Genomic DNA, 16,270 nt, shown 5'->3' with positions numbered 1-16,270 from the left:
ATTTATCTGATTCTTTGTTACCAATAAAAAAATTTATAAATAAAGCCATAATCTCTTTGGCAAAGGAAGCACCAAATAGAGGATTGTAAAAATCTCTTGCCTGAAATTAGGTAATAAATTGCTTAAAATTCTGAGGACTAGAGTTAAATGATATTTTTAATATTTTTATTTTATTTATTTATTTTTAAAGATTTTTTTTAAAAATTTATTTTTAGAGAGAGAGGAAGGGAGAAGAATAGTGAGAGAAGCATCAATATGAGAGCAAAACATCCACCGGCTGCCTCCTGCACGTACCTCATTGGGGATCAAGCCCAAAACCCAGGCATGTGCCCTAATCAGGAATTGAACCCGTGACCTTTCAGTGCATAGGACAATACCCAACTGAGCCAGACTGGCCAGTGCAAGATAAATGACATTTTAATATTCTTCCCTCTCATGGGGAAGAATAACTTCTGTTCTAACTTTTTTCTTGAACTTTTCTACTTTGGACAGGCATACATAAAAAGGCATACACTTTCTGAAGTTACCTGATAAACAGAGTACAAAATTCAGTGACCAGAAAGGGACAAAAGAAAGTCCTGATTATCTCAACCAAATCTCAACATTATTTTGCCATGGTTAGCAAAGTATTATAGACTAAAGCAATTGTTTCCTTCATTTTAGCTGCATAATACAGTTACTGAAGAAATTCAGAGAATTTCTTTGGAGCACAAAATTGTATTTCTGACAAAATTTAAGTTGCTAAGGATCACTTTAGTTTTAGAATTAAAGGAAACTGTTAGTTAACATATTCATCTAAGCAAAACCCAATCTAGCAACTAGAATGAAGTTTTCCCTATATGTTATCCACCAGTAATGAATATGATGGCACTTTCTAGAATAGAGAGAAAAGAATGTAATGAATCATTAGAATTAAACTGACTCCCTTCCTCTCTTTTATACCCTCATAAAGTTTTCAACCTATTGGAGGGGCTTATCTGAGAAGAGCAGCTATCAACCAAATTTCAGCCTCTCCTTTCAGATTAAGCCCTAAATCCTACCCCAAATTCCACATATCTCAACCATTTATTTTCTGTTGGAACTACTCTTCTCCCAATTTGAATCTACTTTTATCTAAAATTTAATAGGGTTCTAAAACAGTATTAGCTATGTTTCAGATCATAAATTTCTAGCCCCTGTGAACACATCAGTACATCAATAAAAACTGAAAGGAATAATAAAGATTAAACTAAAATGGTCCTCCTAATGCAACACTACTCCAGCTATCTATCACCTTTACTTAAGAAAAAGAAATCTCAAGATGATATTTCAAAGACACTGCCCGTAACTTTTTGCTCCTACTATAATTATCAAAGTAGTACAGTTCATTTTGGGGACTGAGGGACTGGTAACCAATTCTCCATTAACAACAATGTTCTAGCTGATATTTATTACAACAATATTTAGTTTTATTGAATGAATAATTTTTAAGAAACTGGCCATGATACCAGGTAGACAAACCAAAATGAAAAGCAAAAAAGAGCAAGAGCAACTGAAAAATGTAATGAATATTATTATTTTTCTTTCTGTCTAGAACAGCGATTTTCAGACAGACAGTTCTTAGGGGAAAAGAGGGGTTAAGGGGGTAGAGAGCCTGAGCAAAAAAGAAAAAAGAAAGAACTCATTGACAGGGACAATTGTGCGGTGATTGCAGGAGGGAGGGATGGGTGGAGGTGGAACAGGGAGTGGGGGGATATATGGTGATGAAAAAATAAAATAAAGAAAAAGAATTTTTAAAACACTCAAACCTGACTATTTAGTTAGGGGCACTGACCTCTTTCTTTTCCCTTAAATTGTCAAACTAAAAAATGAAAACAGCCAACAGAACAATAGCTGTTCAGTATAGATGAATCAAAATTACACCTATTTTTTTTTGTCAGATAGCAAAAAATTATAGTTTTTGGTATGCCGCAGAATTTTAGTAATTAGTTCATGTGTGCCATGGGGTGGAAAAGGTTGAAAATCGCTGGTTTAGAACGTAAGAATGAACTGCTTAATAATAGTTCAGACTATCCTCGTCACACAATTATTTTAAGACATTTCTTCAGCCGAGTAATTACCACTATTTCTATTAGGTTAAAAGTACCTGTAAGGTTAAAAGTAGGAGAGTGAAACCTGGGAACCACCTATGCAATTCAACTTATTCTTAATATTCACCTTTCTGAAGCTTGGTAACTCTGTTATGTATTGCCTTGCATAAAAGGATCTCCTCTTTCCCATTAAGAGAAACAGATATATGATTGATAGATGACAGATGGATATATTAGAGCTGAATGAATACCCACTTAAAGCGACAGCTGGGAACAAAGAGAAGTAAAGAAATTTCATAATGCTCTTGAATCAAAAATACATAGAAGGTCAAATATGCTCTAGAAATTGCAATGTATTAGTCACTTCATTTATGCCCCTGTTGGAAAAAGAGTGAGAAAATATTTCATCCCCATCCCATTCCCTATAGCTCCACATTCCTATGAACTGTATAATTTTCCATGCAGAATATAGACAAATAAGCTCCCCCCTCAAAAAAAAAAAAATCAAACTGTTGATATCTTCACTACTGCAAAACTAAATAACTTACCTGTACAACCAAAGATCTATCATTGTGGAAATATTATCTCTTTTCCTTATATCCTGAAGGAGTTGGAGCTATGATCTAGAATAGAGCTTAAGCATCAGGGTTTCAGACTCTCAGCTTCAGCCATGGAGAATACTAGAACCTCTTAAATTCCTTTCTTTAAAATAAAATAATGAAAAAAAATTAAAGAAGCAAATTAACTTATGCTAATAGATATACTCCTTCTACAATAAGAGGAAATAGCAGGTAACAGAATATCTGTTCACAGTAATATTGTTGGTACTTCTTGGTGACTTTGTAGCCTCAGAGATACTAAGAAACTGGAAAAGATCTTTAGGAACAACAATAACAAAAAAGCTTAACATATACTAAATCCTTACAACTCAATATTAGTTTGAGTCAAACTTTGCCTCAGTTCGTTATCTAGAATCTCAGGCACTATTTTTTGGAGATGACCCAAAGACTGCCCATGATACGAGTCCTCATACAAAATCTATGAACTCTTATTCTAGAGCCTTTCCCAAATGTTGGCCTTCATATACAAAACTGGGAATTGAACAAGAAAAATAATTTAGGTTATGCATACCAACTAATCAACCAAGTCTTCTATATCTATATGATAACCTTGATGATTATTAAAATGCTACAAAGACTATTATAAAGGGAAATTTCTATTATTTTGGCATATGGATTTTCAACAAGGACAAAACCAATAAGGATTTTCTGGTTTTAGTACCCAGATGGCCAGATATTTTAATTACCTTAATTAAATTCCATTTCATGGTCAGTTAGGCTAATTACAGTTTTACTTTATAATAATGTATTATGATATCTTTTTCAGAGAATCTGACTAAAATGAATTATTATGAATGTCCATTTGGAAACAAGGAGAAAGACCAGGAAAAAGACTAGCGATGTTTATGATGGAAATTGTCACTTTATTATAAACATAAAACTAAACATTCTAAAAGTGCCACTATTTTCGGTGAAGGTTTATTTTTAAAACTGATGCAACTTATCAAGCTTTGTAAACCAGAGTTACTGCTTAGTAAAACTGGATAATGTTTTAGTCAGCTAGGAAGTGACCAGGGCTGATATCTAGTATCAGTAGACAAAACCTCTCCCAAATATGCCTTGTAAATTATTGAAAAGTAAAAGGTAGGAGAATTAACTAAGTAAAATAACTTAATACTACATTTAAATAAAATGTTTGAAATTAACATGAGGAGGGTTAACAGTAAAAACATGGTCCTATAAAAAGTAACCTTTAACATGAAAATTCACTCTTCTTAAAGCAAAGATTCCAACTGCCAACTCCTTTGTACCCAACCCTGACAACCATTCACAAACATGGCAAAACATTACATTCTATAGTGCATGGTGGTGATGGCAATCATCAGAGACAAAGAGGATCCACAATATAAGATGTGTCTTGAGTATACACTGATACACCAAATCTAGCATTCTATCAAGTTCTAGTCACCAGGTTACTACCTTTTTGTATAGAATTTGCTATAGGAACATCATCCATTATATTTACCAGGCAAGGACATCTGCAACTGTTATTTTCACAAAAGAACTGATACTTATAGCTGAGTTCTACAAGTATTAACACAGGATCGTACAAATGTGTTTCTAAATAGCCTCATACACTGAAAAACAAACTTTAGTCAATTACTTCTACTAATACTACAGCCTGCTTGGCCTTAATAAAGATTACATTTTTCTTACCTTTTTGAAAGTGTTTCGCCTAGTATTTGATTCCCAAGCGTCTGCATTTATCTGTCATCATTGTTAATGTCCATGTTACATTGAGACTTCAGGTATTAATTATTTATATGGTTGTACTAGCACAACTTGATATCTGTGAAGGGAAACCACAATATAGTCACTATGGATGTGTTACTGTTTACAGATTTGTGGATAAAACTGACAATTCTAACCAGACAGCACAATGCATTTTCTAATAAATTACAAAAAAATATTCCTAATATTTAGCTACAAAATGTGTTATCTTCAATGATAGATGATTTGCTAATAAAGGTCTTACAAATGCTTCTCAGAGTACCAACATAAAATACTTCCAAAATTACCTCGAAATTTAAATTCTTACAAATTTGAAAGCTCCTTAGATTCCTTTTGACTACCAACATAAATATACATCATTTTCCAGAAGTCTGTAACTTCTCAGACATTAATAGAAAAGTATCATTTTTGTATTTTATAATAATATTAGGGAATAAACTTATAATGCTTATGAATGAAATAAAAAGGATCCCTTAAATGTGACTTTAATACTGTCGATGCCTTTTAAAGTATATTTTTGCTCTGGTTACATTATCCCTCTGTGACTAATTTGTCAACATTATTTTGAAAGTAAATAGAAAATAAATATGACCAAGTAAATTAAGAAATAAACTAAGATGTAACTGTACAAAAACAATTATTTAAAAGTAAGCTTCTTAAAAACACAGACTATTCAAGATCACAAGTCTGAAAAGCACACTGATGTGCTTACAATGAAGAAAAGCATTATAAACTTATTCATATATATCAAAGAGAGAAACCTAGGAATGGCATTCTGGAATGATTCACCATGGTGTGCCATTCCAAAGTTCTGTCTAATAAAAACAAAGAGTAAAAATCTACCAAGAAAATCCAGATAGCCTTAGGCTGTTTTGTGGATAAAATGTGCTACTGGAGTTCTCAACCTGCCAAAGTTTTTTTCATTAACAATAGAGTAGAAACCAATAAAATCCTTTCTAATAAAGGGGTGACAAGCAAATTGACCATCACTCCAACACACAAGATGGCCGCCCCCATGTGGACACAAAATGAACGCCACAAGATGGCCAGCAGGGGAGGGCAGTTGTACGCGATCAGACCAGCAGGGGAGGGGAGTTGGGAGGACCCAGGCCTGAAAGGGAGGGCAGTTGGGGGCTATCAGGCCTGCAGGGGAGGACAGTTGGGGGGAGGGGGGCAGGCCAGCAGAGGAAGGCAGTTGGGGGCGACCAGGCCTGCAGGGGAGGGCAGTTGGGGGTGACCACGCCGTCAGGGGGGGTAGTTGGGGACAATTAGGCCTGCAGGGAGGGCAGTTGGGGGGAACCAGGCCTGCAGGGGAGGGCAGTTGGGGATGACCAGGCCAACAGGGGAGGGCAGTTGGGGGCAACCAGGCCTGCAGGGGAGGGCAGTTGGGGGCAACCAGGCCTGCAGGGGAGGGCAGTTGCGGGCGACCAGGCCTGCAGGGGAGGGCAGTTGGGGGCGACCAGGCCTGCAGGGGAGGGCAGTTGGGGGCGACCAGGCCTGCAGGGGAGGGCAGTTGGGGGTGACCAGGCCAGCAGGGGGCGGGTAGTTGGGGGCAATCAGGCCGGCAGGGGAGCAGTTAGGCGTCGATCAGGCTGGCAGGGGAGTGGTTAGAGGGTGATCAGGCTGACAGGCAGGCGAGCAGTTGGGAGCCAGCAGTCCTGGATTGTAAGAGGGATCCCAGATTGGAGAGGGTGCAGATTGGGCTGACAGACACAGAAACATACACACACACACCGTGCACAAATTTCATGCACCGGGCCTCTAGTCCTATATAATAAAAGCCTAATATGCTTGCTAAGTATGGGTCAACCGGTTGGCCGTTCAACCAATTGAAGTGCCATCCTATCTAATAAAGAAGAAATATGCAAACTGACCGTCATAAAGATGGCAGCGTCCATAGCCACAAGATGGCAGCACCCAGTCCCCTCAGCCTCGCCGGAGTCCCCCAATCCTTTCAGCCTCGCCGGGGGGACAGCAGGCGCACAGTGTGGCTGGACCCACCCTCAGCCCCCCAGCCGCCTAGGGCCGGCCCGAGGCGCAGGCAAGCCTCGGATGTCGGCTGCCCAGCTGATGCCCAAGGTGCAGGCAAGCCTCGGATGGTGGCTTCCCAGTCACCCAGGGCCGCCAGAGGCTCAGGTAACCAGGGTCGGCTGAGGCTTGCGCTGCCAGCAGTGGCAGCAGCAGAGGTGTGATGGGGCGTCGCCTTCCCCTGATCGCTGGGTTTCCTCCCGTCCCTGAGCATTCCTGGACTGTGAAGAGGGGGCAGGCCGGGCTGAGGGACCCTCCCTCTAGTTCATGAATTGTCATGCATCGGGCCTCTAGTATGCTAATGATATGCTAGGGCCACTCAACCGCTCACTATGATGTGCACTGACTACCAGGGGCAGACACTCCGACCAGATTAGCTTGCTACTGGGTCTGACCAATCAGGACTGAGGGAGACGGGCCGGACACTCCCTAGAGCCCTTCCGCGGTCCCTCCTTGGCTGGCCAACCTCCTGCATCCCGCCCTGGCCCCGATCATGCATCAGTGGGGTCCCTCGGCCTGACCTGCACCCTCTCACAATCCGGGACCCCTCGGGGGATGGCAGAGAGCCAGTTTCACCCTGATCCCACAGGCCAGGCCGAGGGATCCCACTAGTGCACGAATTCATGCACCGGGCCTCTAGTATGTCAAATACAACTGGCTTTTTTTAAATCAGAGGAAGATAACAGAGAGTGATTAAGAAACACTGATATCTATTCTCAAACATTTAAAACAATTCTCTATTTACTTTTTTCAAATGTTAAAAAAAGACTAAGTAATACTATAAAAATTTAACAGAGTTTTAAGTATTCCTAAATTTTAAAGTTGCTATAAATTTTCTTGTAACAAGCAAGGAGGTTAAACTAGTCAAAACTCTTATATTTCCTACATTGTACTCTTCATTTCATTCACTTCACATTTCAAATGTAAGCATTCTACACAAATGCCATATGCTTTCTGGAGCAAATAAACTACTCTGAATTGTGAGAACCTACAACAATATTTATTTAAAATATTTAACTATAGTAACACTTCCAAAGTTTTAAAAAATTAACTATTTTGTGTTTTTAAAAGCATACAAAATGGGAAGCGAATCATCTAAATCCAATTCCTAAGGCCTCTTATTTATTCCTTGCCACAGAGCTTTGCTTGTTACCACGTACTAATAAAATGCATTGACTATTCAAGAATTCCAAAAGCAAATCCAAAATCCAATCTTGACTGAAAAGAATTACTTCTCCCACTGTTTGCAAGCTAAAACAAGTACTACTGTGTCAAATAGATTACAGGACCTCAGATTCATGGCACGTATGAAATTACTTTAAAAGACTACAGAAAATCTCACTAGAAAATATTATCAGTTCTAGTGATACAGTAGTTGTAAGCCACACAATTGACTATGAAAATAAAATTGCAGTCTTAGTTAAATGCAACCCAAGTTATAAAACACTGAAATTGTCTTTAGTTTAATAAGACCTTGGAAAAAACTCAAAAGATTATACTATACACTCATATTTGGTACCCAATTCTTCAGTTGTTATAAGTGAAAATATCAAATATGTGTATTACATTATGTCTTTAAATAATTTTAAAAGAACAAGAGAGGGATATTCCAAGTCAGTTGTAAAAAAGTATTTAGGATACTAGTCAAAGACAGAAACACTTTTCCCATTTAAGCTTATCACAGTTACTTGCTACAGAGAGCTAAAACAAATACTTTTTCTTTTAAGGAACTAGAAAAAATATTTTTACTGAAGGCAAGGGGATGAAAGCAATATAAAAATCAAAAACGTATCTGGTGTTAATTGGCTTTTCTTTCTCTTGTCAAATGGGGATGGGATTTGACTTGCATATTTTCTAAGGGTCCCAATATGCTCATGAAATCCTTACACAGGGTGAAGCTGTGGAGGAGAGATTCCTTAAGGGACCCATTGGGAGAACTTCTATTAGGGCAGAAGTAACTGCTCTGTGCTGCCTACTTCCTTCCCTTTTGCTTCATGTGTACTACAACATAGTCATTGCACTCAATGGTGAAGGACACTTAACTTGGGGTGGTGAACAAACAATACAAAATACAGATGATTTATTTATGTATTATAGAATTGTGCACCTGAAACCTATATAATTTTATTAGCCGATGTCAGCCCAATAAATGCACTAAGAAACAAAAAAAAACCACCTTTACAACTTAAAAAAAAAAATTTAATTTAAGAACACAGACTTGGGCAGATATTTCTGTCAAGAAGATGTAAAAATAGCCCAAAAAAGCACATGAAAAGATGCTCAACATTTTTAGCTATCAAGGAAACACAAATTAAAACCACAAAGAGATATCAATTCATACTCAGAAGGATGAATACAATAAAAAGATAAGCAATAATAAGTGTTGGCAAGGATATGAAAAAATTGGTATCCTCATACATTGCAAGTGGAAATATGAAACAGTGTAGTTGCTTTGGAAAAGTTTGGCAGTTCCTCAATATGTGAAACACAGAATTACCATATGATCCAGGAATACCACTCCTAGATATATACAGGCATATCTCATCTTATTGTGTACTAGAAGCCCGGTGCACGAAATTCGTGCACGGTGGGGGGTTGTCCCTCAGCCCAGCCTGTACCCTCTCCAATCTGGGACTCCTGGAGGGATGTCCGACTGCCCGTTTAGGCCCGATCCCGGGATCGGGCCTAAACGGGCAGTCGGACATCCCTCTCACAATCCAGGACTGCTGGCTCCCAACTGCTTGCCTGCCTGCCTTCCTGATTGCCCCTAACCGCTTCTGCCTGCCAGCCTGATCACCCCCTAACCACTCCGCTGCCAGCCTGGTTGATGCTTAACTGCTCCCCTGCCAGCCTATTTGCCCCCAACTTCCCTCCTCTGCTGGTCTGGTCACCCCTAACTGCCCTCTCCTGCAGGGTTGATCACCTCCAACTGCCCTCCCTTGCAAACTTGGTCCCTCTCAACTGCCCTCCCTTGCAGGCCTGGTCCCTCACAACTGCCCTCCCTTGCAGGCGGGGTGCCTCCCAACTGCCCTCTCCTGCTGGCCATCTTGTGGTGGCATCTTGTGTCCACATGGGGGCAGGATCTTTGACCACATGGGGGCAGCTATATTGTGTGTTGCAGTGATGATCAATCTGTATATTACTCTTGTATTAGATAGGATAGAGGCCTGGTGCACGGGTGGGGGCCAGCTGGTTTGCCCTGAAGGGTGTCACAGATAAGGGTGGGGTTCCCTTGGGGCGTGGGGCGGCCTGAGCGAGGGGCCTATGGTGGTTTGCAGGCCAGCCACGCACCCTGGCGACCCAAGAGGAGGCCCTGGTATCTGGAATTTATTTTCCTTCTACAATTGAAACTTTGTAGCCTGGAGTGGAGCCAAGCCTGCTGATACCTCGGGGGCGGCAGCCATTTCTGTGGCAGTTAATTCACCTTCTACAATTGAAACTTTGTAGCCTTAAGCGGGTGAGCCCGGCCAGGGTGTGTGGAAAGCTTTGCTTCCCCTGTTGCCGGCAGCAACCCTGGCCTGCTCTCTCAAGCTCCATTCTGTCGCCATTTGTTTGAATTTGTTTACCTTCTATAATTGAAACTTTGTAGCTTGAGTGGAGGCTTAGGCCTGCAACGGCTATGGAAAGCTTGGCTTCCTCTGTTACCTGGGAAACCTTGCTCTCTGTGGCTGTAGCCATCTTGGATTGGGGTTAATTTGCATACTCGTCCTGATTGGCTGGTGGGCGTGGCTTGGCTGGTGGGCGTGGCTTATGGCGCAGAGTGATGGTTAATTTGCATATTACCATTTTATTAGAGAGGATAGCTAAGATCTAAAAACAGCCCAAGTGCCCATCAGTAGATGAATGGAAAAAACTGTGGTACATTTACACAATGGAATAAATACTCTGTATCTGAAAAAAGGATCTCTTAACCTTTGAGATAGCATGTAAGGACCTGGAGGGTTTTATGCTAAGCGAAGTAAGCCAGCCAGAGAAAGACAAGGATCATATGATCTCACTCATATGTGGAATCTAATTAACAAAATAAACTGATAGACAAAATAGATTCAGAGACATGGAACAAACTGATGAATCTTAGAAGGAAGGGAGGAGGGGGGAGGGGAGAAAAGGAAGACATTAACCAAAGAACTTACATGCATATATGCATAACACATACAATAGTGCATTGGTTTGGGGGAGGGCAGGAGTGGAAAGGGTCAAGGGGGAGAAAAAGGAGACATGTAATAATTTGAACAATAAAATGGGGGGGAAATACCCTATTGTCCAAAACAAAACCTTAAGTGTAAACTTTTAATTTTCTTTTCCGTTATCATCCAAATCACCCATCCATGCACATATCTAATCATTCATCATATCCTATATAATAAAAGCCTAATATGCTAAGTGTCTGGTTGACTGTTCAACCAATCAAAGCGTAATATGCTAATGATATGCTAAGGCTGCTCAACAGCTCACTATAATGTGCACTAACCACCAGGGGGCAGACAGACGACTGGTCAACCAGTCACTATGATGTGCACTGACCACCAGGGGGCAGACGCTCTGACCAGATTAACTTGCTGCTGGGGTCCGGCCTATTGCGACTGAGGGAGACAGGCCGAACACGCCCTGGAGCCCTCCCGCAGTTCCTCCCCAGCTGGCCAACCTCCTGCATCCCTCCCCGGCCCTAATCGTGCACCAGTGGGGTCCCCTCAGACTGGCCTGCACCCTCTCGCAATCCGGGACCCTTCAGGGGATGTTGGAGAGCCAGTTTCAGCTCGATCCCACAGGCCAGGCCGAGGGACCCCACTGGTGCACGAATTCGTGCAACAGGCCTCTAGCATATATATATATTTTTGGTACATAACGTGCCCTTTTGTTGTTGTTGTTGTTGTTGTTAATCCTCACCTGAGGATATTTTTTCCATTGATTTTTAGAAAGAATGGAAGGGAGGGAGAGAGAAAAAATCATCAATGTGAGACACACTGATGTGTGTCCTCCTGCAAGTGCCTGGGCTGGATCAAGCCTGCAACTGAGGTATGAGCTCCTGACCAGAATGGAAGCCATGATGGGGTGACACTCTAACTACTGAGTAACTGGCTAGGGCTGCACTTTAATAATGTCACAGCACAATGGTAAGGAAGATCATTTAATTTGCTTTCTCTGGCCGATACCGGTTTGGCTCAGTGGATAGAGCGTCGGCCTGCAGACTGAAAGGTCCCAGGTTCGATTCCGGTCAAGGGCATGTGCCTTGGTTGCGGGCACATCCGAAGTAGGGGGTGTGCAGGAGGCAGCTGACCGATGTTTCTCTTTCATCGATGTTTCTAACTCTCTATTCCTCTCCCTTCCTCTCTGTAAAAATCAATAAAATATATATTTTTAAAAATAATAATAATAATTTGCTTTCTCTGACTTATGATAGGTAGGTGAGTAGTATGTAAATTAATGCTCTAATATTAGTTCAAAGAAAAATCTAAGGGAGTAAAACCTTCCACATAAGATTGTATTGTTCCATTTAAGAAGTAGAAAATCTCAGGCTAATTCCCAAAACATGAAAGGTCCACATGCATAATTTATGAATCAGAGCTTCAACTGTGAAAGCAAATTAATTCAACCAAGGCAAATGAGACTAGAAGAGATTTTGGACAGAAACTCTAAAGGTACCATGTACCATGGTAGGAAAAAAGAGACAGTTCTAGAAACTGACAAAAATCATCAGAGATGGCACAAAAACCTGAAGAGAGTAACATAATCAAACTATGTTTAGGCTATTGGGTCCCAAAAACTGGTCTTCAGTGAGGTGAGTGAAATACAAAAAAGTATTTCATTTTCCATAAAGCTATATTTACTCAATAAGTGCAACATGAGGTTTCTGCAAATTGTCTACTCGTTTTTTTAACAAAATTAAAAGTTGGCAACTCCAGGCTAATCCCAAAAGTTTTTTTGGAAATTATATTGAACTGGTATATAAATTTTTATAATTTTTTGCTAATTGAATACAGTAATTTGGAACCACTGAAGTTGTAATAAAACTGGTATTATGATGTATACAAAATTACGTATTAAAAAATAAAAACTATGAGACTGTCATTTCTAAGTATTATTCAATAATTCCAATTCATATTAGCTGATCAAAGGAGTACTGAAAAAGTAAAAACATAAAACAAGTAAATATAGAGATAAGGGTTTTAAAAACCCATTTTTCTGTTACAGAATCATTAACCAAGAGACCATGTCCTATGAACTTCCTAATTATACAGAGGCCTGGTGCATGAAATTCATGCACGGGTGGGGGGTGTCCCTCAGCCCGGCCTGCACCCTTTCCAATCTGGGATCCCTCTCACAATCCGGGACTGCTGGCTCCTAACCGCTCACCTGCCTGCCTGCCTGATTGCCCCTAACCTCTTCTGCCTGCCAGCCTGATCACCCCCTAACCACTACCCTGCCGGCCTGATTGAGGCCTAACTGCTCCCCTGCCGACCTGATCACCCCCAACTGCCCTCCCCTGCCGGCCTGATCACCCCCAAGTGCCCTCCCCTGCAGGCCTGATGGCCCCCAACTGCCCTCCCCTGCCAGCCTGATCACCCCCAGATGCCCTCCCCTGTAGGCCTGGTTGCCCCTAACTGCCCTCCCCTGCAGGCCTGGTTGCCTCCAACTACCCTCCCTTGCCGACCTGGTCACCCACAACTGCCCTCCCCTGCCAGCCATCTTGTAGCAGCCATCTTGTGATGATGTCACAGCTGCCATCTTGTGACGGCGTCACACAAGGGCTTCGTGCGTGACGCCACCTAGGCTTTTATTATATAGGATGCTGATTTATATGCAATAATTCCATTAACTCCTCAAATTTTATTATTCATTCATATGCTGGCAATTTCAAGTAGTAAAATAATGAACTTTTATTTAGGTAGTGTTTACTTTCAGAAGTATTAAAAAAAAGGGGGGGAGGGGGGATTTAACTAGTGCATCGGACCAATTTCATCAAAATTTTTTAAACTGATGCCAGGCAGGAAAAAGTTTAGTCAAAGAACAGTCTAAAGTAAAAAAAATTATACAGATTATACTCAGATATAGTAAAAATATAGTTGTGAGAAGGAGTAAAATTTGGGTAACAGTGTTATAATGACCTGTAAACACATAACAATTTATCTTTCATAAACACCTATATGTAACTCCACATAGAAGACAAATTCAAAGTTGTTGATAAAATTCATAAATACTATTTTTTAAAATATATTTTTATTAACTTCAGAGAGGAAGGGAGAGGGAGAGAAAGAAACATCAATGATAAGACAGAATCATTGATCTGCTACCTCCTATACGCCCCCTACTGGGAATCGAGCCTGAAACCTAGGCATGTACCCTTTATCGGAATCGAACCCAGGACCCTTCAGTCCGCAGGCCGGTGCTCTATCCACTGAACCAAACCAGCTAGAGCCATAAATATTATTTTATTTTTCCAAAGACTTACAAATTCAACTTCACAGGTGAATTGTCAACAGAAAATCTTCTAGTGCCAAATATATCAACCTTTCCACAATAATTATCTTTTTAAAATAAATTTTAAATAAATATATAGTGTCAAGTGAAGTTTGCTTAACTATTGTTCATTTTATAGCAATGGAGTGAAATGGCAAAAACCATCATATGTAGGAGGTACTTTGACTAAAAATACTTTAAAGGTACCCATTAGTTTTCCAAATCCAAAAAATGGACTGCATCATAAGAGGAGGGGGGGGAAGCCTCATTATAGTTATCCAAATTTCCTTTTAATACAATAGCTATTTCTATTTCCCCAGATTCAGCATTAAAAAACTTTACCCAGATCTGCCACTGTTACTCAGTGGTTGAGCATCAACCCATGAAACAGGAGACCATGGTTTCATTCCTGGTCAGGGCACATGCCCAGGTTGCAGGCTCAATCTTCAGTAGGGGGCATGTAGGAGGCAGCCGATCAATGATTCTCTCTAATCACTGATGTTTCTATCCCTCTCTTCTTCTACTTTCCTCTCTCTGGAATCAATAAAAAACATACTGTTCACGTCTGGGTCTTTTGACCGTTTCCCCTGAGTATAAAGTCATTACAGTTTTGTATTTTAACTTCAAATAAGCTCCTTAGAAATAGAGAATAAAATCAAAGAGTACTTTTCCCTTTCCAGAGGTGAAATCTAAAGTTACTCTTTAATATAGCTAACTCAGCCAGACTCGAGAAATCTAGTGGTTTGTAAACAAACCATTAACTGCTCTTAATTATATATTAACAAAGCATGTTTATTTCTGTAGTAGAAGCTCTGACCTTTTGAACAAATTAAAGAAACCTAGGAATGTGAGGATGGAAGATATTTGAAAACCATGGATATACACAAAGTTCAGTCTTTGAATAATTCTGTAAACATACCCATCAAAGGTGATTTGTCTACATGGTATAAACACAGCTACAGCATAAATTTGAAAGTCATCTGAGTATAATGGGGGGGAAAGTTTTAGGTTCCAATCCAAACTAAACCACTTACTAGTTGTGTGACTTCTGACACTAATTCCTCATCTGTGAAATGGGGAAAAAGCCTTCGTACCACATAGAATTATCCTGTGAATTAAATGAAAGATTTTAAGTACCCCCAGTACATAATATATAATCAATAGATGCATGTAATGTTGATTGTTAACACTTACTGTATTTTCTGGCGTATAAGACGACTTTTTTTTTTTTAAATATATTTTATTGATTTTTTACAGAGAGGAAGAGAGAGGGATAGAGAGTTAGAAACATCGATGAGAGAGAAACATCGATCAGCTGCCGCTTGCACACCCCCTACTGGGAATGTGCCCGCAACCAAGGTACATGCCCTTGACCAGAATCGAACCTGGGACCTTTGAGTCTGCAGGCCGACACTCTATCCACTGAGCCAAACCGGTTTCGGCTAAGACGACTTTTTAACCCAAGAAAATCTTCTATACGCCCAGTCGTCTTATACGCTGGAAAATACGGTATTATGTTAATACTAGAGGCCCAGTGCATGATTGAATCATGCACGTGTAGGGTCCCATACACGCTTTCGCTTTTCGCGGTGGATCTGGGTGCCTGTCCGCTGGTGCCGGAGCAGACAGGCACCCAGCTCCCCCACTTTTGATGGTCTGCGGCCGCTGAGGGGGGCTACCCTGCTGTTGAGAGGCGCAGGGGGCGCCCCCTGCGCCTGTCAACAGCAGGGTAGCCCCCCTCAGTGGCAGCATATCCGTGCCTCTCAATGGCCCCAGCCACGCTCCGCCCCCGCCGCGCCGCGCTCCGCCCCCGCCGGCCCCGCCATGCCGCGCTCCGCCCCCGCCGGCCCCGCCACGCTCCGCCCCCGCCGCGCCGCGCTCCGCCCCCGCCGCGCCGCGCTCCGCCGCGCTCCGCCGGCCCCCGCCGCGCTCCGCCGGCCCCGCCCCGCCGCGCTCCGCCCCACCGCGCTCCGCCCCGCCCCGCCGCGCTCCGCCCCCCGCCCCGTACTTTCCGGCGTATAAGACTGGGCGTATAAGATTTTCCTGGGTTAAGAAGTTGTTTTATACGCCGGAAAATACGGTATATTGGACTATATTGATGGGATTAGATATAATGGGTTAGATATATTAAACTACCGTATTTTCCAGTGTATAAGACGACTTTTTAACCCAGGAATATCTTATATGCCCAGTCGTCTTATACGCCGGAAAATACGGTAATATTTTTATTTAAAAAATGAAAAATCTGGGGGGAAGGGAGAGGTAGAAAAGGGCATAAAGGGGATAAATGGTAATGGAAAAATTAAATTAATTAAAATAAAGAAACTTTCTTTCAAATAATAACTGGAGGTGTGTGGATGGAAA

General features: G+C 41.3%; 1 protein-coding gene across 8 annotated transcripts in view; it reads right to left on the bottom strand.

Moving 5' to 3' along the window:
• Window positions 1–16,270, bottom strand: part of ZZZ3 (zinc finger ZZ-type containing 3) — a 102,867-nt gene that overhangs the window by 63,064 nt on the left and 23,533 nt on the right. For 3 of the 8 annotated variants that reach the window (XM_079776456.1, XM_079776453.1, XM_079776460.1), the window contains exons 2-4: window positions 14,941–15,014; window positions 4,346–4,478; window positions 2,618–2,771 (exon numbers count right to left, since the gene is read on the bottom strand). Coding sequence is in view for 4 of the 8 variants with exons in the window: in XM_079776460.1 (XP_079632586.1) it covers window positions 2,618–2,640 (23 nt within the window). In the remaining 4 variants the exon portion in view is untranslated. The other 5 variants (XM_079776455.1, XM_079776459.1, XM_079776457.1 and 2 more) reach the window with 3 other exon arrangements.

This window comes from Cnephaeus nilssonii (genome assembly GCF_951640355.1).
Source record: "Cnephaeus nilssonii genome assembly, chromosome: 7".
Taxonomy (NCBI): Eukaryota; Metazoa; Chordata; class Mammalia; order Chiroptera; family Vespertilionidae; genus Cnephaeus; species Cnephaeus nilssonii.
The sequence above is the reverse complement of the archived record's forward strand: the minus strand, read 5'-3'. Positions and strand labels throughout refer to the sequence as shown.